Below are 23409 nucleotides of genomic sequence, written 5' to 3' on the forward strand. Positions count from 1 at the left end.
GGCTTTACTGCATTTGCACTCTGATGCTGTGCTAGAAGAGGCTCACTTTATGCACTGTCTGGAAGTCAAAAGGGGGCTTGCAGGGGTGAAAGCTGTCAGTCAGTGATGCTGATTATGTGCCAGATTATAGTGACTGCAGGTCTGGTCAGGTGACAGTGATTCTCTTCACTGCTGTTTCTAAATGGGGTCACTGCACAAAATAGGCTGAAGACTGTAGACAGCCTTTAAACTTCAGTTTAAAGCGTTTAGTTTTCAGTTTCTCATGCCCTAGCAGTACAAATGGGGGCAGAAGGTATACAAATCTCAGGTGCAAATCCCTCTGTGTAGCCTACTCCAGTCTGAAGGAGTTGCTCTGGATAGCTCCATCATGTTTCTCTGTCCTCATGAGTTCTCATGCCAGTGGCTCTTGTGTCTGCAGGTGCTGGATCTGGTCGAAGTGTTCCTGACTAAGCAGTCGGAGAACCCCTTGGTGTTTGATGTCATTGAGCCCCTCCTTCGTGTGATTGAACACTGCATGATCTCAGACTCTGACAAGCAGGAGGTGGACTTCCTTCAGAAAACAGCCAATATCTTCATGTAAGTGTCTTTAGTCCTCCAGATAATGGGCACTGGCCTTTGATGGACACTGGCGGTGTTGGCTGAATCCCACAAGTTAGTCTAAGACTGAAGACAATTGCTGTGCTTATAAATGATGTGCAATTAGGTTACCAGCACCACACAGGTACACAATGCAGGATAGAAATTAGGATCTGGGGTTTCTGGTGTAAGGGACTTCAAGTGTCACACCTGTCTGCATGTGGGAACCTTAGGAGCAAACATCAGTGTTGCAGGCACGGTGCCATGTCACTGAATATGACCACAGGTCTCTGACCCCTGAGACAGACTACAGAGCAGCTCCCTAGGCTTACAGAGTTGATGCTGTGGCTCCCAACAAGTTATTACTGAAAGAGGCAGGGTGAAAACAATCTGTTCAGAGCCAGAAGTGAGGCATGATACAAACTAGACACAGATTTACTGGGCCATGTTTGTCATGATGTGTCCTCTGCACGCCACTCCCTGGCATCCTCAGCACTGCTCTAAAGCATTTTCTGTGCTGCTCTCTAACCCCTGTTGAGAAGCAGTTCTGCAGCAGGAAGGTTTCAGACAGCCAGTCCCCTGTGTGTGGGAGCTGTGGAGGAAAGCTGACTGATTCCTGAATAGGTGTTTGAAGGCTAAGAGCAGTCTCTTCTAGCCACAGCAGTGACTGCCTCTTCTGCTGCCTGCAGCTAGCACCATTTGTATGTGTTGTCTTGAGCCCAGGGTTCATAACAATCCATTTCCCAGGGCCCTTTCTGTGGTTAATGCCTTTGGGGTTGTTTTTAATGCTCTTTAGGAACTCCTTGTGCCGACCTAAGCAGTACTGCAGAAAAGTGGATGCCCTGCAAGATGATCTGCATGCTTTTGTGGAGAGGCTTGTGAAGAAAGCCTGCAAGCTCACTGACACCTCAGTGGCCCTCTATTATTTCAGGTGAGTGTCTGAAAAGGCACATTTCTGCTCAGTGCTATGGGCTGGTCTGGGAATAAAGCAGACAATGTTGCATGTTAAAGCAGTTCAGAGAAACATGAGACTGAATGAAGGTGAGGTGGCAGCATCTGTGTCTTACATGAGGTCATCCTGGCAGTCTGAAGCATTTTCAAACTGATGTCCATTTTTTGGTGATCATCATCTCTGGGCTCTGTGAAACAGAAATGGTCTGGTGGTGGGAAGTGCTTCCTTGAGGAGTAATGGCATGTGTGTGATTCAGTGTGGGGGTGTGATTGGCAGTCAGTCTGCAGTGATTGTTCTCTAAGCACAGTGGTTTGCTGTCTCCATGATAGCAGAGTGAGGACAATAATGATGATGAGTCTCAATTGTATTTGCTTCCCTCCTTTGCTGCTGAGTACAGGTGAATTGGGACAAGCTGTGTGTGTAGTTGTTAGGAGGTATGAGCAATCTAGCTGCTTCCTCATGTAAATGGGAGTGCCATTTACCAGGAGCCTCTCTCCTGACTTGAAGGCAGTTTCAGGACTCATAGTCCACCTAAGATTTCTCATCACAGCTGTGCACACAGGGTACCATGTGCACAGGGTACCCTGTGCACACAGGGTACCATGTTGCCATTGGGCACTGTTGGCTCTGCATCACATCTGCTTTGTGGCTGTGTAGGAGCTGTGGGATGTCCCTGGCAGCACAGAGCTGGCTGTGTGTGCTGCATGGCCCCCTGGCAGCTTCCTGGCTGTGGCAGTCCTGAGTGGAGCCATGCTCAGTTCAAACAACATTTCTCAAAAGCAGTAGGCTGTCTGTGTGCTCTCTCAGCTGATGTGCCCAAGTTCTCCAGGCACACAGTAGCCTGGGCTGAGAGGGCCATGCTACAGTGCTGGCTGAGTTGTGCAGGCTTGGGAATCCTGGGCAAAGACAGAAATCCCCAAGGAGTGCTAGTCAAGAGCATGAGCTTGAGGAGACCAGCCTGAGAGTGGGGATGTCTCACTGCAGTGACACATAGTGAAATGTGTCCTCCTGAGGTTTATTTCTCTTTAGGTGTGGCAAGAGAGGGTTAGACAAGGAAGGGGCCTTCTTGAACTCTTTAACCCTCTCTTGCTACAGTAGAAGCATCCTGTATTGCTTGGCCTCTGCCCTCAGGTGGCTTTGCAGTGGCACTGTGACACTGTGGTAACTGCTATGTCCTCCCCTTTTTCTCTTCTTTTTCAGTGCCTCATTGTACCTGCTCAGAGTGTTGAAAGGAAGCACATCTGATAAGTCATCAACTCCTCCTACCTCTCTGCCAGGGAAACAGAGCAACCTTCAGGCTTGCCAGGTGAGGCAGCAGGCTGCTCTGTTTTTTCCCAGTAAAGTTGCATAGCCCCATTTCACTGTGTGGTCCTTGCTTAACCACATTTCACTGTGTGGTCTTTGCAGTTTCCTCACTGCTCCTGCAGTGTCTGCTTGCCCACAGCCGCCAGGGGCTGCTGGTGTACAGTGGATCCAGGTTAAGTGCCAGACAAGCCTAATGTATGTTTATGCTGCTTCCCTGGCTGGTTTGCTATTTATTCCTTTAATCTCTTGGCAGTCAGTCTTGAGTTCTTGAGGGTGCTGAGGAGCAGGGAGGCACAAGTACAGTGGTGGATGACAGTGAACTCCTATCTCTCTGAGGTTTGGCCTAAGTTCTCTCAGGATGCAGAGAGTGTGGAGCAGCCCTTGTTTCAGTGTTAGTTGTTTGCAGGGATATTCCTCATTTGGTTGTGCTATGGGGGTCTGTTACTCAGGGAGTCTGCTTCACCTTCACCTACTGTCTGCTGAATTTCAGAGGTCTCTGAATTTGGTGACCTTGTGTATTAGACAGCCCAGTCCAGCCACCTCCCCCAGAAACCTGGCAAGATGCATTTCACCTGATACTTGCCTTTGAACCTCTCAGGTTGTGTGCACAAATCAGTGCCTTAATACTGTTGACATTTTGTGGTGGAGGAAAATAAGCAGGGCTAGGCCATGACAAAGGAGGGCCTGGAAATGACAAACACTGAGATGGTGGCTGAAAAGATAGCCAGTGCTTCTAAGGCTTAGTGAGAGACCAAGAGTGTTAATCCAAGCACCTCATGTTCTGTGCTGGGCCTTCCTGGAAAGAAAACCAGAGATCCATGGGGATTATAAACTACATACTTGGCACTGGGGCTAGAGTGAGACATGTTTCACAGCATACTTTTGCTGCCTTGTTCTTCACAGGGAAGGCTGTTCCTGCAGGAAACAGAGCTGTGGTCTTGATCAGCCAAGGACACAGCTAGCAGCTGAAATGAGTTGCTGGTTTGAGGGAAGTGACACAGTTCAGTTTGTGAGATGCTGCCCCTGCTGCTGTTGTGCTGAGGTTGGGAAGGGTTTGCAGTGGGAAACCAGGGACAAAGTTGTGGTGTGTTTTGAGTGAGCAGAGCTTTGTGAGCAGAACCTGGAGTGAGCTTTTCAATAAGCAGACAGGTGAAACTAGAGCAGCCCCTGTGATGCAGTGGCCACATTTATGGGAAAGCCTTGTTACTGCAGAAGAAGTTTTTTACAGTAAGCATCTGCATGGGAGGAGGAATAAATTTTTCCCAGCAGATGGGTATGTCAAATAAGTGCTAAGTACAGACACTTGGCTAGCAAACTGAGGCTGTGTATTTCAAGATCCATCTTCCCTGTACCGCTCCAGCCTGCATTCAGCTGCAGTAGCACTGGGAGTTTGGCCTGAGAATGGGACACAACAGTAACATGACTTTAGCTTGCTGTGGGGGCAAGGAAAAAATTCTTGGACAGAGGTTTGCAAAAGGCTCTGCTGTTGTGGAGATCACAGCTTTGACCTCCTAGGCCTTAATTTTTGGTGCTTTCCTCAGAGCTTTGCTTCCCTGGCAGCGTGAGAACAGTCAGGGAAGTTGGGATGTAATGCTTCACCTTTTGCTTTTTGTCACCCTTGGGTTAGTTGAGATCCATAAAGTCACAAGTTTATGGCCTGCTCAGGTTTCAGCTGCTTGCTGTATATCTGGGTTTACTTGTTCCCTAGAGGTGAATATTAGAGCATTGAGACAGTTCTAGGGTTGCTGGACTCCTGATCGGAGCTGGGGCTTGTCTGCTGGATACCTGGAAATCCTGAATATAGCTTCTGAGGTGTAGATACCTGCATACACTAATATCTACAGATTCAGGTAGCTCTATACCTGAGAACACCCTGTGCACAGCACAGCTGCTGCAGGATGGTCTTTTGAGTTCTCTGTGAACCTCTTGTGTTGGACAGGTCCACCAGAAACCTTGCAGTGTGTATTAATCTTACTAAAAAGCTGTGCTCCCCTCCATGGACAGCCGTTGGCTCTTGGGAGAGCATGTTTGGGGCTGCCCTTGCTTCCTCATGGTTCTGTGGTGTATCTCCTAGGAAGGAGATGTACCCAAGAAGGAAGGATGGAGAGAAACTGTTTACAAAGCCCTGCAGTGACAGGACAAGGGGCAATGGCTTCAAACTAGAGCAGGGCAGATTTAGATTGGATATCAGGAAGAAGCTCTTTACTATGAGGATGGTGGAACACTGGAACAGGTTGCCCAGGGAGGCAGCTGAGGCCCCTTCCCTGGAGATATTCAAGGTAAGGCTCAGTGAGGCCCTGGGCAGCCTGATCTTAGTTGAGGATGTCCCTGCTGACTGCAGGGAAGTTGGACTGGATGGCCTTTGGAGGTCCCTTGTGGCCTGGACCATTCTGTGACTCTAAGAATGGGTTGGAGAAATCTGCACGCACCAGTAGAACAGAATTACTTCATGGCTAGTGAGTCAGCCTTTTGTTTCACTGGAAATGTTTCTGTTCTGCTTTCTCCCCCCCAGCTGGTGAGCACAGGGTGTTTGAATATGGAGAGGGTGACTGAGATATACCAGCAGGCACTGACACAGTTCTTCACCAAGCGCAAGAGTGCCCTCACAGGCGCCATGTTCCACGATCTCTTCAGACGCTTCCCGGTGAGTGCCGCTGACTGGGGCACGTTTGTTTGCTGCTGGCTCCAAAGTGCAGCTGTAACTCTGAGGAGAACAGGGAGAGAAACTTCTCTGCTTTATTGTGGGCTTTTAAAAACAGTGCTTCAAGGTTTCTTATGATCTTCACCTGCTCAAGGGAAGCCTGGAGAAGAGGAGGCTCAGAGTTGCTCTCTACAACTACCTGAAGGGAGGCTGTAGCTAGGAGGGGGTTGGTCTCTTCTCCCAGGCAACCAGCACCAAGAGGACACAATCTCAAGCTGTGCCAGGGGAGGTTTAGGCTTGAGGTGAGGAGAAAGTTCTTCATGGAAAGAGTTGTTAGCCATTGGAATGTGCTGCCCAGGAAGGTGGTGGAGTCACCATCCCTGGAGGTGTTCAGAAAGGGCCTGGACATGGCACTTGGTGCCATGGTTTAGTAGTCATGAGATCTTGGGAGACAGGTTGGGTTTGATGATCTCTGAAGTCTTTTCCAACCTTATTGATTCTATTATTCAAAGTCTCTTTAACACTGCATGTTTTGGTGGCAGTGCTGCAGAAGGCCAGGATCTTGTTTGTGCTTTGGATTGGGATACTGGATGAAGAATGTAGGTGAACAGAAAGCTGCTCTTTAGAGCACAGCCCAAGGAGCACTGGGTTTTTTTTTACCCAGTATTTCAGACTGAGCAAGGTCTGCACAAAGGCAGAAGGACCAACTTGTTTAGACAGCTAAGGTAGCTCCTGTCCAGCTTTGCTCTGACTCAGTTGATCAGTTTTCTTCAAAGCAAGCTGTGGAGTGTAGAGTCTAATTGGAACCTGATCTGCAAGCTGGGTGTTCTGACAGTGTCAGTGTCTGAAGTGTTTGAGGTATTTCCTGCAAACTTGACCAGGAGCTGGTCTCCACTATAAGGACAGGCAGTTTGAAAGAAATAGGCCCTGGGTCTGAATGTCACACAGTTCTTCAGGGCTTTCTAGGTCAGAGTCAGCTACCAGAAGCCATTTCTCAAGGGCTTCAACCCTTTAGAATTGATGTCTTGTGGGAGGGTGGGAGGATACACATTCCTTGTGCCCCTGACTTTGGAAATGTATTGCCTATAAACAGAAATTGGCAGGTTTGGCCAGAACACAGGTTCATCAGGCTTTGCTGATAATCACCCAAGCTCTGGAAAGGTTGTTTAGGTCAAGACTCACTGCAGTCTAACTCAGCCTGCCTGAGCTCCTTTGTCTCTGGAACTGTTCCTCTGCACATCCTGAATGGGCTGCAGAAAGTGTTAGGCAGATGCAGATGTAAACCAAGAACCAGGCAGAGCACAAGCAGTGAAATCTTTGATTGTTCCACTGTCAGAGTTTTGTTGCTGATGGCCTTGTGATCAAGATTTCACTCAGGGCTGGTGTGAGCAAAGCTGTTAATTTTCAAGTAAGCTGTTGCTGATCTCTAGGCAGTTCCCTTTCTTTCTCTTGGCATTTCCTTCTCATTCAAGGAGCTGTGTAAAATACAGACTGTTTTGCTTGAAAAACAAACCTGTCTGTCAGCAAACCACTAATAAGAGACTGTGTGTTGTCTTTGTTACAGATCATGTGCAAGCCATTAGTAGATACCCTTGTCAAGTCTATCACAGCAGCGACCAGGCAGCATCAGCAGGTAAGCAAGCAAGCAAACAAACAAAGCTGCATGAAACACTCAGAGAAGTCACTTAGTCCTGGCAGCTCAGGTGATGCTTAATGTGCTTTTTGCTGCCTTCTCTGCTGCCCAGTTTGGAGAAGTGGGCTTCCTGGAGGGAGGGCTTTTATATACACTGCCTGGATGCTTCGGGTGTGTGACTGAAGCTGTAGAATTCACAGTCAGAGGGGTTCTTAGAATCATAGAATGAATAAGGTTGGAAAAGACTTCAGAGATCATCAAGTCCAACCTATCACCCAACACCTCATGGCTAACTAAACCATGGCACCAAGTGCCACGTCCAATACCCTCTTGACCATCTCCAGGGATGGGGACTCCACCACCTCCCTGGGCAGCACATTCCAATGGCCAATCACTCTTTTTGTGAAGAACTTCCTAACATCCAACCTAAATCTCCCCTGGCACAGCTTGGGATTGTGTCCTCTTGTTCTGGTGCTGGGTGCCTGGGAGAAGAGACCAACCCCCACCTGGCTCCAACCTCCCTTCAGGTAGTTGTAGACAGCAATAAGGTCTCCTCTGAGCCTCCTCCTCTCCAGGCTAAGCAACCCCAGCTCCCTCAGCCTCTCCTCACAGGGCTGTGCTCCAAACCCCTCCCCAGCTTTGTTGCCCTTCTCTGGACAGGTTCCAGCAAGTCAACATCTTTCCTAAACTGAAGGGCCCAGAACTGGACACAGGACTCAAGGTGTGGCCTAAGCAGTGTCTAGTACAGGGGCAGAATGACCTCCCTGCTCCTGCTGGCCACTCTGTTTCTGATACAGGCCAGGATGCCATTGGCCTTCCTGGCCACCTGGGCACACTGCTGGCTCATGTAATCCTTCCCTCCCTATGCTAACTTGAGCTTAGTTTCTGGACACTGCTCTGCGCCTTCCCAGCTGTCCCACATTTTCCAGGCCATGTGCTCCTGTGTCTGATTTAAAACCACCTGTACTATAGATCTGATTTGTGATGGTTGATTGCCTGTGCCTGACTAACACAAAATTAGTGGAGCCTTATCAATAAACCATTGCAGGGTGAGTGCCCAGCTCGCTGCTGCAGTGAGGCCTGTCTGGGTTTTCAGTGCAGCATGCACTGCCATGGGGGTGCCTTCTTCACAGTTAATAACCAGAACCCCTTCAGGTCAGTAGCCCTGGACCTCAAACTTTCCCATCCCCTAGCTGTAACCTGCATCTGTCCCCTGCAGAAGTACATTCTGGCTTGACCTTTCTCTGTGGCATAAATAGCTCTTTGTTGTTTATGATCATTGGAGGGAATGTGAAGTGCTAGGTAGGCATTTACAGTAGGGCTGCTTTACTTGTCAGAGTAAATTGCATTTCAGGCTCATTTACCCAACAAGAATGGCTCTAATTGGAAGAAGAACAAAAAAAGAGGAAAAAAAGAGAGTCAACTAAGCTGTTAGTAATTTCAGAAGACAGACATAAGGATGTGTTACAGAAATAACAAACAGAATGATTGTAAGGCACATACTTGATCCTGTCCTCAAGAGACAAAACAGCATCCCAAGCAGACAGCTTCATTATGTGGGTGTCTCTGCTTCCCCACAGGGAACAGCATTGTCCTTCTTTCAGGGCTTCCACAGTTACCTACTCAAGCTCTGTTTCCATAGCCTGTTTATCTGTGGGTGGGTGGAGCAGGGGAGGATGTGCAGTGCATTGTGTGGGGGAGACTGGGTAGAGGACATGGGTGTGCTCCTGTTCAAACAAAGGCAGCGTGGAGAGTAAGCTGAGGGGAGCCTGTGGAGTTTGGAGCCACAGCTTTGCTGCTTTTGCACACTGCTTCCTTTTCAGGAATTCTGCCTTTCCCTCATCACATGTCCAACTTGCCAAGTTTTCAGTTACATTTTCCCACTAATTCTGAATGCAAATGTGCTTTGATGGTATCCTAAGGGTAGAGTAGGGAGCCAGCTAGAAGGGCAAAGTGATGCTATGGGTAAAGCAGAGGGCTAACTTCTCTAGAGTCTCTGTAGCTCCTGAAAGCTCTGGGGGGACTGAGGTGGAGGGGCTCAGCTACCACAAGGGCTGTCCTAACTCAGAAGTCTTAAGGCACCAAAGGTCTTCTGATACCCTGACGTTGGCCAGCCCTGATGGTCAAGAGGTGAGTGGTGTAGCCTTCCATTTTCAGCCCCTGAGTGCTGGATTCTAGTCATCCAACTAGCTTAGTCCCAGAGACATGAGGCTTAATTCCCCTGCTAACACTTCTGTTATTAATGCTGATCATTCTGGCTAGGCCTGGTGCATCTGTATGAACAGCTAATCCCACTGTGATTTTTGTCTTCTTGGCTCTGTGCATCCCTTTGGCAGGGCATCCTCCAGGCTGTGCTGGGTGGGGAGAGCTGTGCTCTGCACGGGAAGGTGGAGGCTCACAGCTCTGGCCAAGTGTTTCATGCTGCCTGGTAATGAGCCCTGGGGCTCTGGTCCAGCAGGGCTGCTGGCCACTGTCCCAAGGCCTGGGGGAGGCCACTTGGGGGTTGGAGAAGTGGATGTACCTTCAGACTGGGTGTTTAGGTAGTTTTGAAGAATAGGAAAAGTGGTTTGTGAGGAGGATGTAAGGGAGAGTGTTCCCTCCTCCTCACCCTGAATGCCTGGGAGTTTGTGAGAGCAGCATGGAGGTAGAAGGTCTGTTTCATCCTCTCAGCCAGTCTGCTCCCTGAGGTTTTTAAGACCTTTAAGATGGGATGTTGTGGCCACCAGCATATATGTCCAGCTCTTGCTTCAGGGGTCTCTGCTGATGTTGGGGCCTCTAGTGTAAAGTCAAACTTGATCACTGAGTGATGGCCCTGGACTGGCCTGGTAGAAGCCATTTACAGCACATTTTCCTGGGTGCTCAGTAAGCCACTTGGTGTATGGCAAGACCTAGCCCTGTCTGGGCTCTTGTGACAAACAGCAAGCCCAAACTGTATGTGGAATGTTCCTGTCCTTCTGTGGCAAGCTGCTGCAGATCTGTCAAACTCCATTTCTGGGCAGTTGTAACTGAGAGAGATTCCTCTAGGAAATGCAGGGGCTGTTCAAATTTAGTTGTTAGCCATTGGAATGTGCTGCCCAGGGAGGTGGTGGAGTCCCCATCCCTGGAGGTGTTCAAGAGGGGATTGGATGTGGCATTGGAGCCATGGTCTAGTAGTCGTGAGGTGTTGAGTGAGAGGTTGGACTTGATGATCTTTGAGGTCTTTTCCAACCTTGTTGATTCTGTGATTCTAAATGCTGCTCAGCTGGCATTGGCTAGAAGAGGATCAATCTGTCCTCTCCAACCCCAGCCATTTGTGCTGACCTTGGGACCTCCCTGTCTGCCTGGTGCCCAAGTGTCCATGCAGTTCTGATGTAGAAGGGACCTGAGGGTGATTTGGCTGGGAGCTTACCTTCCCCTGGCTCCCATGCTCTTATATTTTTTTTTTTTTTCCTTTTGCTCTGTTAAAAATAACTTTGATCAATTCCCTGGTCTTGTTCAGGGCACAAAGATAGTTATTAATTCAAGGGCAGGAGTGGCCGGCTGAAAGCTGTGATTTATTTCAAACTGCAGTGTTTGTTAACATGGAATTATGGCTTCTGTGAAGCGAGGATAAAAACATTGGAGAATAGAGTTTGTGTGGACTGTGGCCTGTAGCTGATGACTTGGGCAGCTGGGTTTTGCCTCTCTGTGCATGCTGTCTCCTTCAGTTACCTTTAAAATCCAGAGAACATGGAACTCTCAGTAGCAGAGCTGTGTCTGTAAAGATGGTTGTAGCTGCTGGGGGTTGCCTTTCTGGGGTGCATGCCTTTGACAACTGTGTGATTGCTGTAGACCAGAGAGAGGAGAGATCCAAAGGCAGTTGTATCACAGGGTACATCTTGATTCAAAGCTTAGCAGGGACAGAAAAAAAGGGTGCTTTAGAATAAAAACTTTAGATAGTGTGACTGGCATCAAATTCCTCTGATGCTTCCTACATGCCTAGAGCAGCAGTAAGGTTTTCACCTCCATGCTGAAGTAATTTGTGAGATAAAATGAGCAGCACTTTGGGGGGGGGGCGGGTGAGAGCTTTCAAGGCACTTTTAAACCTGGCTCACAGTGGTTGGGTTGGTAGGGTTCCTTCACAGAGAGTTCAACCTGTGTAACAAGTTTTAGACTGGAAAGGTGAATTTGCAGTGGTCTTACTGAGACTGGAGTTTGTACATGTGGCCCAGTCCTGTTGCTCTGATGTTGCTCCTGGAGTGTGGATACCTGCAGGGGACAGTAATACAGCAAGTTCCCTGGACAAAAGAGCTGGAGAGACTGGTGCCTTTGTGAGTGGAGAATGAAGGGCAAGGGATGCTTGACCAGGGAAGGGGGGTGGTCATCCCACCCTGAATTCACTTAGTACCTATTCAAAAGGGAAAGATACAAGATGAAGATCTGCATGACAGTGAATGTGCAAAATCACCTTGTTCCAGGCATTCTCTTTACAGAAAGAGTGGTCAGGCACTGGAGGAGGCTGCCCAGGGTGGTGGTGGAGTCATCATCCCTGGAGGTGTTCAAGAAATGTGTAGACATGGCACTTTGGGATGTGGCTTAATGGCCACGGTGGTGTTAGGCTGACCAGTTGGACTCTGTGTTCTTAGAAGGCTTTTCCAACCAAGACAGTTCTATGATTCTATGATTTCATTGGCAATGCAAAGCCTTGCAGTTAGCCAAGCAGAATGTGTGTAGTGCTGACAGGTGAGGGAGGCTTGGGCTGTTCTGTGGACTAAGGATGTTGCTGTCAGTCTGATGTCTTCCAAGAGCACTCAACACACTCTCTCAAACTCTGTGTAGAAAAAACCCTGCCTATGAGCTTGTTCTTGCTTCCTCCTTTCTTAGTGCAATTTGACCTTGGTACTGTAATTGTTTTCCAGGAGACCTTGACCTTTAGATTACTTCCTTGTGCCTTGTTTCAGTGGGTGCAGTGTTGCTTTTTCAGTGCCACAAAAGGCTTGAGTGTTTGGCTTGCCCTGATGGTGTATAAACCAGGGATCAAGATGTGTTTAGTTTAGTGATTGTTGCATGACTCAGCTACATACCAGAACTCTCCTGAGCCTTAGATGAGGAATGGCTTCCTGGTTTATTTTTAGCAGCATCAGTGTGACAAGCATAGCTACAGTCTAGTTCTGTAATGGTGTGGTCCTGGGTGGTTCTCCCAGTGCTGTTAGAGCACTGCTAGCATTGCTAGTTGTGTGAGGTGCTTACTGCATTGCTTCCCTTCCATTCTCATATGTGCCAGGACAGCCAGGGACCTGGATGAGTTCATGAACTTGACGCTTCTACCCCAAAAATGTCCTCTGTTAGTCAGATGATGAGGTGAAGAAATAAAATGTGTGGCTGGTTGCATTGCAGTGCCCAGGCTTACTGCTGCTGCAGCCTGCTGCAGGTAAGTGCCTGCTGCAAGTGCCAGTTCTGAACTGGAAACAAGCTGAGCACAGCCTCTCTGGAAGCCTGGACTGGAACAACCATGCTTGTCCTTGAGACATCTGGCTTATTGACACCAGGTCTTGAAACCAGCTTGGAAAGAAAGAGTAGTAAATGAAACATCCACTGTTACCAAGTGTGAAGTGCTCTCTCTGCCTGCCTTGTGTTGGCAAACACTTGGTCTACTCCTCTGTAACCTTTTCTGGGGGTTTACACAACTCAGCTGTAATGTTCCTTTGGGAAAGGCTTTAGGGCTGTGCACTTCAACACAGCTGCTAAGAACCTTTGCAGTTGTCTTGCACTGTAGTCACTCATCAGTTTGCCTGCATTCTTGTCTTGCATTTAAAACTCTGTTGGTTGAGGATGCTGCAGTAGCTGGCGGTGTAACAGTGCTGTATTTGTCCATCAAGTGAGTTTCTTTTCTTGCCAACTCAGGCTAGAACTCTGCAAAGCTGATGTAAGTGCAGGGCTGTCATGAAACTACTGAAAGTTGTTTTACTCAGTGTGGAGATGAGAATGGGCACTGAGACAGGGTTCAAAATGTCATCTTATGTCATATAGATTCGTTAATATTTCAACACGTGTTTTTATGAAGCAGTCTGTGACAAAGAAGCCTTGAAGATCTGTCTGCTAGAGGATGTATTGTAGGGAAGTTGTTAATTAATCTTGGTGCTTTGGCAGCCTCCCCAAAGGGATCAAACATATATAGACACAAGTTTTACAGGACTGAAGCAAGACTGTGCCAGAGCTGCCATCGCTAGGGGAGTAAAATATGATCCCAGAGCCTTGCCAAAGAGATGCTGGCTGATTGTCAGTTATCCTCCTGAACAGTTTATGTTCTGTGTAAATATCTAAGTTAAAAAGTAATTAAACTTTAATGCAGCAAGAACACCACAGAGCACCAGAACCCAGCACCCCTCTGTGTGTGCGTGTGGGAGTGTTCCTGCTCGTGCTGTGAGAGATGAATGCATCCCCACAGCAATGCACTGGGCCTTGCCTCCATTCTCCCTGAGAGTTTCCAGCAGGTGGTAGAGGAAGGACTTGCCATGGAGCATTTTGCATAAGCTGTTGCCAACAGTGAAGCAAAATAAACCTCCCCAGATAAGCACCAGCACCAGTTCAGCTCTACCTCCTTTGCATCAGAAATGAGAAGTGGGCTGCCGGTGCTTGTTAAGCAGCAGACCGTGACTGGGAGGTGCCATTCAGAGCAGCCTCCATCTCCTCGGCAGAGGGACACGCTGTGCTGTGTCCTCTCTAGAGGTGTCACTAGAGGGAGGGCTCATCCCAGGGTCTGCTTGAGGTGAGCAGACCTTCAGAGAGTGAGTTACCCACAGCTGCTGTGTGACACAGAGTGGCTGCTGCCTGCGGACCGCTTCCTTTTTGCCCTCCTCTGCTCAGTGTGTGCCCTCTCTTCAGTGGAGAGAAATCAGCAGCTGGAAAATGTGCATCAAACTGAACATGCTTTGGCTCCCATCTATCCTGCTTCTGGGGCCTGTTTTTGTTTTGTGAAAGGAGATGGTCAAGGAGATCCTGTGTTTTGCAAGGTAAAGCTGAGCTATGGGTGGGCTCTGGTGTGTTTTTGAGCTATCTGATCACGAGCCAGCAACCCCCTGTGACATGTGCTAGCTCTGGCTATGTAAACTGTCCCTCTGACAGTAGGAGGGAGAACTTCACATGAATGCTTAAGTGCTTTGCTGGGTCAGGGCCAGGGCACTCTACATTTTTGTGTAGAGATTTTTAATTCCTAGACCTTTAGGATGGTTGTGGGTGTGGATTATTGTGTCTCAACATTTCATTTTTGAGAGCATCCTCTGCATTAGGAGAGCTCAGAGAAACTGTATCTCCCTTTGGCAAGTTGGAGGACATTGTCAGCATCTCTAAGTAGTCTCTGATGTTGTTTGGAAAGGTGTTTGAGGCCACAGTAAAACATAGCGTGCCCTGATGAACTGCTTTGTAAGCCAAGCTTCTGTCCCTTTCCTCTGACTTTTGCAAGCTGGTTGGAAAATTCAAAAGACCAGTTTCAATTTTTCAGGCTCTCTTGACTGCATTTGAGCTGAGCTCTTGAAATCCCCCAGCAGAAATTTCTCCTTGCATTTGCACTGAGAACTTTGTGTGCTCCTGGTTGTGTTTCAGCTGAACAGGAGACCCCTGTCACTGAGTCTGCAGGGTGTCACTGGAGCACCAGGCACATTGTCAGCTGGTTGTGTTCATATACATATATATATATATATATATATATATATTTTTTGGTCCTGTTGGCTTCTTTGCTGTAATTTTTGTTGCTTTTTAATGGCCTCTGTGTGTCCTCTGCAAGAAGTGTCTAGCAGATAGATGCCTGCCTTGCCCACATACAAATCCATAACGATGCCAAGCATTAATGGACTGGCACAGAGCAACTGCCCAGTGACAGTCCCAGGCTTTATGTTCCACCATACTCCAGGCAGCACAAACAGAACATGAAGAAGCTCTTGGCTGCCTCTTTATCCCAACCCTGCAGATGCAGACTGTGCTTATTCTGCTCACTACTGGTCAGCTGATGGTGTGAATGATGATGCACCAAACCCTCCACGGTGGCAGAACGATTCGAGTCTGTTGCTAGGAAGAAGTGAGAATATGACAAGGTCAGACACAATTTAGTTGTTCCTGTAGATACAGCTGCTGGCAAGAGCTATCCAAGGATGGGACTGAGCAGCAGCATTAACAGCCCTGCATATTGGATGGACTTGCTGAGTTGGAAAATCACTGTGATATGGTATATATCTGAGACTGAATAATTTCCTAGCCTCCTAAATGAAACTTGCCATCTGACACATGGGGAGTTGATAGCTTTGAAAAAGAGAGTGAACCACCCAAGTGTGTTCTGCTCAGCCTGCCAAACACAGCCCCTTGAACAGTTTGATGAGTAGATGTTTGTGTAGAGCAAATGGGGAGAGTTTGCTTGGAGGCAAGATCATTGCCATGTATTTAATGACAGCGTGACAAGAAAACAGGAGGGGAAGAAGAAATGTCTGTGCTTGTGATCAAATTGGTGACTGCTTCAGTCTTGGGCTTGAGTTATATTCCTGCTGCAAAATGTTACAGAAACATCAGGAGAGAATCTTGTTTTGTTGGAGCCCCTGGGTAATGATTTCTGCTGGGTTTGTGGTGGGCTGTTGGATCTCGGTTTGGGAATACTAAGAAGTGTGTTGGGAGGGTGTTCTGTTGGCATGTGAAGAAAGATCCCTAATCAGCATTGAACAGTGTCAACCTGGGCTGAATTCACAGAATCACCAAGGTTGGAAGAGACCTCAAAGATCATCAAGTCCAACCCATCACCACAGACCTCATGACTAAACCATGGCACCAAGTGCCACGTCCAATCCCCTCTTGAACACCTCCAGGGATGGGGACTTCACCACCTCCCTGGGCAGCACCTTCCAATAGCTAATGACTCTCTCAGTGAAGAACTTTCTCCTGACCTCTAGCCTAAACTTCCCCTGGTGCAGCTTGAGACTGTGTCCCTTGTTCTGGTGCTGGTTGCCTGGGAGAAGAGACCAACCCCTTCCTAGCTACAACCTCCCTTCAGGGAGTTGTAGACAGCAGTGAGGTCTCTCCCTGAGCCTCCTCTTCTCCAGGCTAAGCAACCCCAGCTCCCTCAGCCTCTCCTCATAGGACTTGTGCTTGAGGCCTCTCCCCAGCCTCATTGCCCTTCTCTGGACACATTCAAGTGTCTCAATGTCCTTCTTAAATTGAGGGGCCCAGAACTGGACACAGGACTCAAGGTGTGGCCTAACCAGTGCAGAGTACAGGGGCACAATGACTTCCCTGTTCCTGCTGGCCACACTATTCATGATGCATGCCAGGATGCCATTGGCCTTCTTGGCCACCTGGGCACACTTCTGGCTCATGTTTAGGCAGCTGTCAACCAGCACCCCCAGGTCCCTTTACTGACAAGGATGTTCGTAAGAGTGTGTGTAGGACATGGTAGGTCCCTTTTTGTTGCTTGGGGGGTGTAGGAGGAATGGGATTCGTCTTCTAGTTTTGCTTTCCCTTGCTATGCAGTGAAATGCCACTCAGCACAAGTTAAACACAAGAAAGGAGCCTGAATTCCTCTGTGGGATGTCCCAGCAACCTCCTAGCAGAAAGGGGGTCTCAAGCCACGTCCCTCTTCCTAAAGGCAATGTCATCTGATGGTGCTGCTCTGGGTGGGTTCTGTGAGAAGATAAAGTCTTGCTGGCAAGCATCCAAATCGTTGGATAGGCAAAGTTCAGCCCAGTGCAATTTCCAACTCTTCTGTTTTCCTTGCTTAGCTGTGCTGTTTATTTCAGTGTTCCAAGCTAACAATTTCACTGACTTCTATCTTCTTTTTTTCTTGATACTGCTTGAAAGAGAAACTTCGAGAGTAGATGTTTGAGTGGATTGGAATTCTAATTTCTCATTATCTGCTGATGAATGTTCTCAGAAGATGAAGACTTTTGTCCTTGCAACATCAAGAGTGGTCCAGTGAATCAAGGACAGCTGCTAAAAAGGCACACAGTGCCTAGGCAACGTGGGGTCTTTTGGGGGATGTGTGTAGTGCTCTTAAATCTCCTAAGTTATTGAATTTGACTTCAGCAGAGCCTTTTTAAAGAGGCTGCTTGGTATGGTAGCTGCCTTCTGAATAGCCTAAAGAAAATCCCATTGCATGTCTCTCCTGCATTAAGGGAAATTGGCTTTGTTGTGCAGAGGAGACATCTGGCTTCCAGAACCTTGGGAAGAGCAGCCAGGAGGGGGATGGTTTTGTTCTTGGTCTTAGCGAGGTGTGAAAGCAACTTGAGGTGTCAGGGGAGCTGATGTTTGATAATGGCCACAGCAACCCCATGCAGAGCTACAGGCTGGGGTCAGAGTGGCTGGAGAGCAGCCAGGCAGAGAGGGACCTGGGGGTACTGGTTGATAGTAGGCTGAACATGAGCCTGCAGTGTGCCCAGGTGGCCAAGAGGGCCAATGGCATCCTGGCCTGCATCAGGAACAGTGTGGCCAGCAGGAGCAGGGAGGTCATTCTGCCCCTGTACTCAGCACTGGTTAGGCCACACCTCGAGTCCTGTGTCCAGTTCTGGGCCCCTCAGTTTAGGAAGGAGGTTGACTTGCTGGAACGAGTCCAGAGATGGGCAACAAAGCTGGGGAGGGGTTTGGAGCACAGCCCTGTGAGGAGAGGCTGAGGGAGCTGGGGTTGCTTAGCCTGGAGAAGAGGAGGCTCAGGGGTGACCTTCTTGCTGTCTACAACTACCTTAAGGGGAGTTGTAGACAGGCAGAGGTTGGTCTCTTCTCCCAGGCAGCCAGCACCAGAACAAGAGGACACAGTCTCAAGCTGTGCCAGGGGAGGTTTAGGCTGGAGTTTAGGAGGAAGAAGTTCTATACAGAGAGAGAGATTGCCCATTGAAATGTGCTGCCCGGGGAGGTGGTGGCGTCACCATCACTGGAGGTGTTCAGGAGGAGACTTGATGGGGTGCTTGGTACCATGGGTTAGTTGTTTAGGTGGGTTGGATTGGTTGATGGGTTGGATGTGATGACCTTGAAGGTCTCTTCCAACCTGGTCTGCTCTGGTCCTATTCTATTCTATTCTATTCTATTCTACTCTACTCTACTCTACTCTACTCTACTCTACTCTACTCTACTCTACTCTACTCTACTCTACTCTACTCTACTCTACTCTACTCTACTCTACTCTACTCCTATTCTATTCCAATTATATTCCTATTCTATTCTATACAGCATAATAATATGTGTGTGTGTGTGTGTGTAAGAATCAAAACCTGAGAGAAATGAAAGCTTTGGGGATAGGATGATTTGGTTTGGTTTGGGTTTTTTTTAATCAGGAGCAAAGCCGAGATTGAGAGAAAGGATAATGCCCGAGATGATTTAGAGGTTTCTTGATATTTGGCAGTGTTTCTTTGAGCCTCAGCTAGTGAGGCATTCTGTGATTTCTTTGCTTTGATTTCTGAACAGAAGAGCTGTCTTGCTGTGGTGTTCAGAGTGAGGAGCTTGTAAAGAGCAAAGGGGAAAAATGCTGCAAAACAAGCAGGCCCATATGAAGAAATGAAATGGTCTGAGAGGTGTTCTGTTAAATTGTGACTTTGCTCTTCATTTGAGGAAAGTGTACTTGTGAGTCAGGAGTGGAAATGGGCATGTCTTTAAAACTATTTTTACTTCTGAATGTGGGAAGTGAGAGGCTTGGCTGCACTGCACAGAGTTCATTGCTGTTCCTTTCTCCTCTGGTCTCAACATGCCCTGTGGCATCCATAGATCTCCACCAGTGTTTCAGTCTCGTACTGGGGCATCATGGAAAAGGCAAGAAAACCCCAGTGCTCCTGGGCTCTGCTCTGTGCTCTGCTGCGGATTTGTCTTGTGCTCTCATGGCTCACTTAATTATGGCATCCCTTTATTTTTCAAGAATTTAGCATAATAAGATATTGACTTTTTTTGAGGGGAGGGAACCATTAAGACTGATTGGCCTTTCTGATATGGTAAGTGGTTACCCCAGGGAGAAATGAATCTCTCTGTTCACCAGAGCAGCAGGCCAATATATGGATTGTTCTGTATGGATTGTTGTGTCCTGAGGGTCTGCCTGTTGGCCTCTGGTGAAAGAAGAGCACAAGGTAAATAATGCCTTTCCCAGCCTTGAATGCTCACCAGCTGTATCTTTGTTCTATGCAAATGAAATGGTCAAAGCTGGTGTCTAATACCATTAGCCAGGCCTGGCCCAGGACTCCAGTGTGCTGGTTTAGGTGTTCAGTGTCTTGACTGTCCACATGTCCTGCAGACCTGTGGTGTCAAATCTTCTCCATGTGTGCACTGACTCCTCTCTACTGCCTTCAAAATCTAGCAACACCTTCTTTCTGTCACTCACTCTTGTTAGGTAGTGGTGGCTGTAGGAGGGAGCTTTGATTTTAATGGGTTTAAAGTATTTTTAAAGTATTTTTTCCCCCTTTATTTCCCAGCCAGCCTTGACAAGTCCTTGACATTTTCAACCACAGAACAGTGCTGGAGGAAGCAGCTGTAGTGTGCTCACTTGTACTGGGCACAAATCATAGAATCCTAGACTGGTTATGGTTGGAAAAGACCTCTAAGATCACTGAGTCCAACCCTCAACCCACCACCACCATGGTCATTAAACCATGCACCAAAGTGCCATGTCCAGATGCTTCTTGAACACCTCCAGGGATGATTAGAATAGAATAGAATAGGTTGGAAGAGACCTTCAAGATCATCGTGTCCAACCTATCACCCAACATGGCACCAAGCACCCCATCCATGCTCTTCCTAAACACCTCCAATGATGGTGACTCCACCACCTCCTCAGACAGCACATTCCAATGGGCAATCACTCTCTCTGTGTAGAACTTCCTCCTAAACTCCAGCCTCAACCTCTCCTGGCGCAGCTTGAGACTGTGTTCTCTTGTTCTAGTGCTGGTTGCCTGGGAGAAGAGACCAACCTCTGCCTGTCTACAACTTCCCTTCAGGAAGTTGTAGAGAGCAATAAGGTCACCCCTGAGTCTCCTCTTCTCCAGGCTAAGCAGCCCCAGCTCCCTCAGCCTCTCCTCACAGGGCTGTGTTCCAAACCCCTCACCAACTTCGTTGCCCTTCTCTGGACTCGTTCCAGCAAGTCAACCTCCTTCCTAAACTGAGGAACCCAGAACTGGACACAGTACTCGAGGTGTGGCCTAACCAGTGCAGTGTACAGGGGCAGAATGACCTCCCTGCTCCTGCTGGCCATACTGTTCCTGATGACTCCACCACCTCCCTGGGCAGCCATTCCCAATGCCTGACCACTCATTCAGTGAAGAAATTTGTCCTAATACCCAGTCTGAAATTGTCCCCTTGCAGCAAGCAGCCTCTCACAAGTGGGCTTCTCTGGTTAAGCAAATGGAAGATGAGGCTTTTGCTCTGGTGAGAGCATCCTCCAGAGCACTGTTTGCAGAGGAGCCAAGCATGGAAACAATCCTCTCCTCAGCAGTAAGAGGGAGAATGTGATTTGCAGAGTCCCTGATTAGACAACTGAAGTATTGATGTTTCAGGGCATGAGGAAATCTGTGTGTAAGTGAATACTCTATGTGTGCCCTGCTCTGCAGGCAGACTGCTCCACTGTCTTGAGTGCTGATCCTGGGTTTTCTGCTGGCTCAAGTGCACTTAGAAAAAACATCCTGGTGCCTTTGTCATTAAAGGCAGTGACTGATTTTCCCTGTCAGGGCTGAGGATAACTCATGCAGGTGCAGCTCTATTATCTGAAGGTAGTTTCTGTAGGGTGTAGCTCATTCCACGTTTTCAGCCAGACTGAGCAGTGGTGGTTTAAGTGCTTGTGTCTTGCAATAGCTGTTTGCATGTTGTGGAGGAGGAGAAGGAGGAGGAGGTGTCAGTGTAGCTAATGTGATAAAACTTTCTGTAGTACAGACAAGTACTCAGGAACAACAAAATGAAGTTAACAGTACCCCCCTGATCGATGTGACAGCTGCTGTTCAGAGCCTTGGGAGCAGCAGTAGAATTGTATAGATTTCTTAAGTCCTCATTGCTGCTGCTGCTTAAAGCAGAACATCTGAGCCATGGGTAGAGAGCTTTATGAAGGGTAATAAAAATTCAAAGGAGAGGGGAGGCAGCAGAAGGGGTAGAAGAATGGAGATCTCTTCACAGTCGGTTTTGTCTCCATTGCTGTCTTCCAAGGAGCTTTGTTCCTTATTCATGAAGCAAGGTAGTGAAGCCTCAAATCCAAAAGCAGAGTTTCCAAAGTGGGGATCAAAGCCTGAGTGGAGCTCCACATCCTGTGTGTTTGGTGTTCCCCCACTTGCAGCTGTTTTAGCAAGAGATTTCCACCATTCCTGGAGTCGTTGGCGTTGAGCCTCTCTCATGGAGGTGAGAGACCCAATCTCCCTGCTGCCCAGCAAGTGATGAGCAGGTGACTGCTTTTCCATTTTCTGCACTGTGGGAAGTTGCCTGACACTAGGAATTACTTGGGATGCTATGTTCCAGTGGCTGAAGAGGACACACAAACGTTTGTGTTGTTGGCAGACTGCTGTTTAGCTTGTTTAGAAACTAGCTAGAGAGAGGGCTGTTAGAAAGGAAGGGAAGTTCCAGTCTTGTTCAACATCTTTGTGGGTGCCATGGACAGTGGCATTGAGTGCACCCTCAGCAAGTTTGCTGATGACACCAAGCTATGTGGTGCAGCAGACACACTGGAGGGAAGGGATGCTATCCAGAGGGACCTTGACAGGCTGGAGAAGTGGGCACAAGCCAACCTCATGAGGTTCAACAAGACCAAGTGCAGGGTCCTGTAGCTGGGTCGAGGCAATCCCAGGCACAAATCCAGGCTGGGCAGTGACTGGCTGGAAAGCAGCCCTGAGGAGAGAGACTTGGGGGTGCTGGTGGAGGAGAAGCTCACCAGGAGCTCTCAGTGTGCACTTGCAGCCCGCAAAGCCAATCAGATCCTGGGCTGCATCAGGAGAAGTGTGGCCAGCAGGTCGAGGGAGGTGATCCTCCCCCTCTGCTCAGCTCTGGTGAGACCCCACCTGGAGTACTGCCTCCAGTTCTGGAGCCCCTATTACAAGAGGGATGTGGAGGTGCTGGAAGGTGTCCAGAGAAGGGCCATGAAGATGAGCAGAGGGCTGGAGCACCTCTCCTATGAGGACAGACTGAAGGAGTTGGGGCTGGAGAGGAGAAGGCTCTGAGGTGACCTAATTGTGGCCTTCCAGTATCTGAAGGGGGCTACAGGAAGGCTGGGGAGGGACTGCTCAGGGCGTGATAGGACTAGGGGGAATGGAATGAAGCTGGAGGTGGGGAGATTCAGGCTGGAGGTGAGGAGGAGGTTCTTCACCATGAGAGTGGTGAAGCCCTGGAATGGGTTGTCCAGGGAGGTGGTTGAGGCCCCATCCCTGGAGGTGTTTAAGCCCAGGCTGGATGAGGCTCTGGCCAGGCTGATCTAGTGTGGGGTGTCCCTGCCCATGGCAGGGGGGTTGGAACTAGATGATCCTTGTGGTCCCTTCCAACCCTGACTGATTCTATGATTCTATGAAATTGACATGGAAAAAATACCACAGAGCCAACAGAGTTCATTGATATTTGTATTTTGCACTCAAAAGACCTAAACAGATTCAGCTCCATGGTGATGATCAAATGGTGCCAAACGTGTCTCACGTGTGACAGTTATTTTCAGTGTGCTAATTTGCAAGCTGTTGGGAGTGGTTTAAAAGTATCTGGGTGGAAAGCATCCTGCCCTAGCTGTGGAAATCTGCTTTTTTTTTCTGCTTTAATGAGGAAGGAAGCACAGGTACAATCTGCTCCCCATGAAACTGGGTAGCAGGCTCAGGTTGGTATATTCTACACCCCTGAAAATGGCAAGAGTCCAGAGAAGGGCAATGAGGCTGGGGAGAAGCCTTGAGTACAAGCCCTACGAGGAGAGGCTGAGGGAGCTGGGGTTGTTTAGCCTGGAGAAGAGGAGGCTCAGGGGAGACCTTCTTGCTGTCTACAGCTACCTTAAGGGAGGTTGTAGCTAAGAAGGGGTTGGTCTCTTCTCCCAGGCAACCAGCACCAGAACAAGAGGACACAGTCTCAAGCTCACCAGGGGAAGTTTAGGCTGGAGGTGAGGAGAAAGTTCTTCCCAGAGAGAGTTGTTAGCCATTGGAATGAGCTGCTCAGGGAGGTGGTGGAGTCCCCATCCCTGAAGGTGTTCAAGAGGGGATTGGATGTGGTTTAGTCATGAGGTCTGTGGTGACAGGTTGGACTTGATGATCTTTGAGGTCTCTTCCAACCTTGGTGATTCTGTGACCTGATGGGATTGCCCTGCCTAAGATTTCCTTTCTCATCCAAGGTTGTAAAGAGATGATTTAGGTGTCACTTAAGTGCTGTGCATGTTGCAATTAACTGGCTTTG

General features: G+C 48.5%; 1 protein-coding gene across 1 annotated transcript in view; it reads left to right on the plus strand.

Annotated features, from left to right (window-relative positions):
• The window catches only part of MYBBP1A (MYB binding protein 1a), a 71898-nt gene that overhangs the window by 20147 nt on the left and 28342 nt on the right, over positions 1 to 23409 (plus strand). Inside the window, exons 19-23 of the mRNA XM_068154480.1 lie at positions 419 to 576; positions 1373 to 1507; positions 2729 to 2834; positions 5346 to 5477; positions 7039 to 7107. Coding sequence (XP_068010581.1) covers positions 419 to 576; positions 1373 to 1507; positions 2729 to 2834; positions 5346 to 5477; positions 7039 to 7107 — 600 coding nt within the window. The remainder of the gene's footprint in view (positions 1 to 418; positions 577 to 1372; positions 1508 to 2728; positions 2835 to 5345; positions 5478 to 7038; positions 7108 to 23409) is intronic.

This window comes from Melanerpes formicivorus, unplaced genomic scaffold (genome assembly GCF_026170545.1).
Source record: "Melanerpes formicivorus ecotype bairdi unplaced genomic scaffold, bMelFor1.0.p_v2 SCAF_29, whole genome shotgun sequence".
In the NCBI taxonomy this organism is placed as follows: Eukaryota; Metazoa; Chordata; class Aves; order Piciformes; family Picidae; genus Melanerpes; species Melanerpes formicivorus.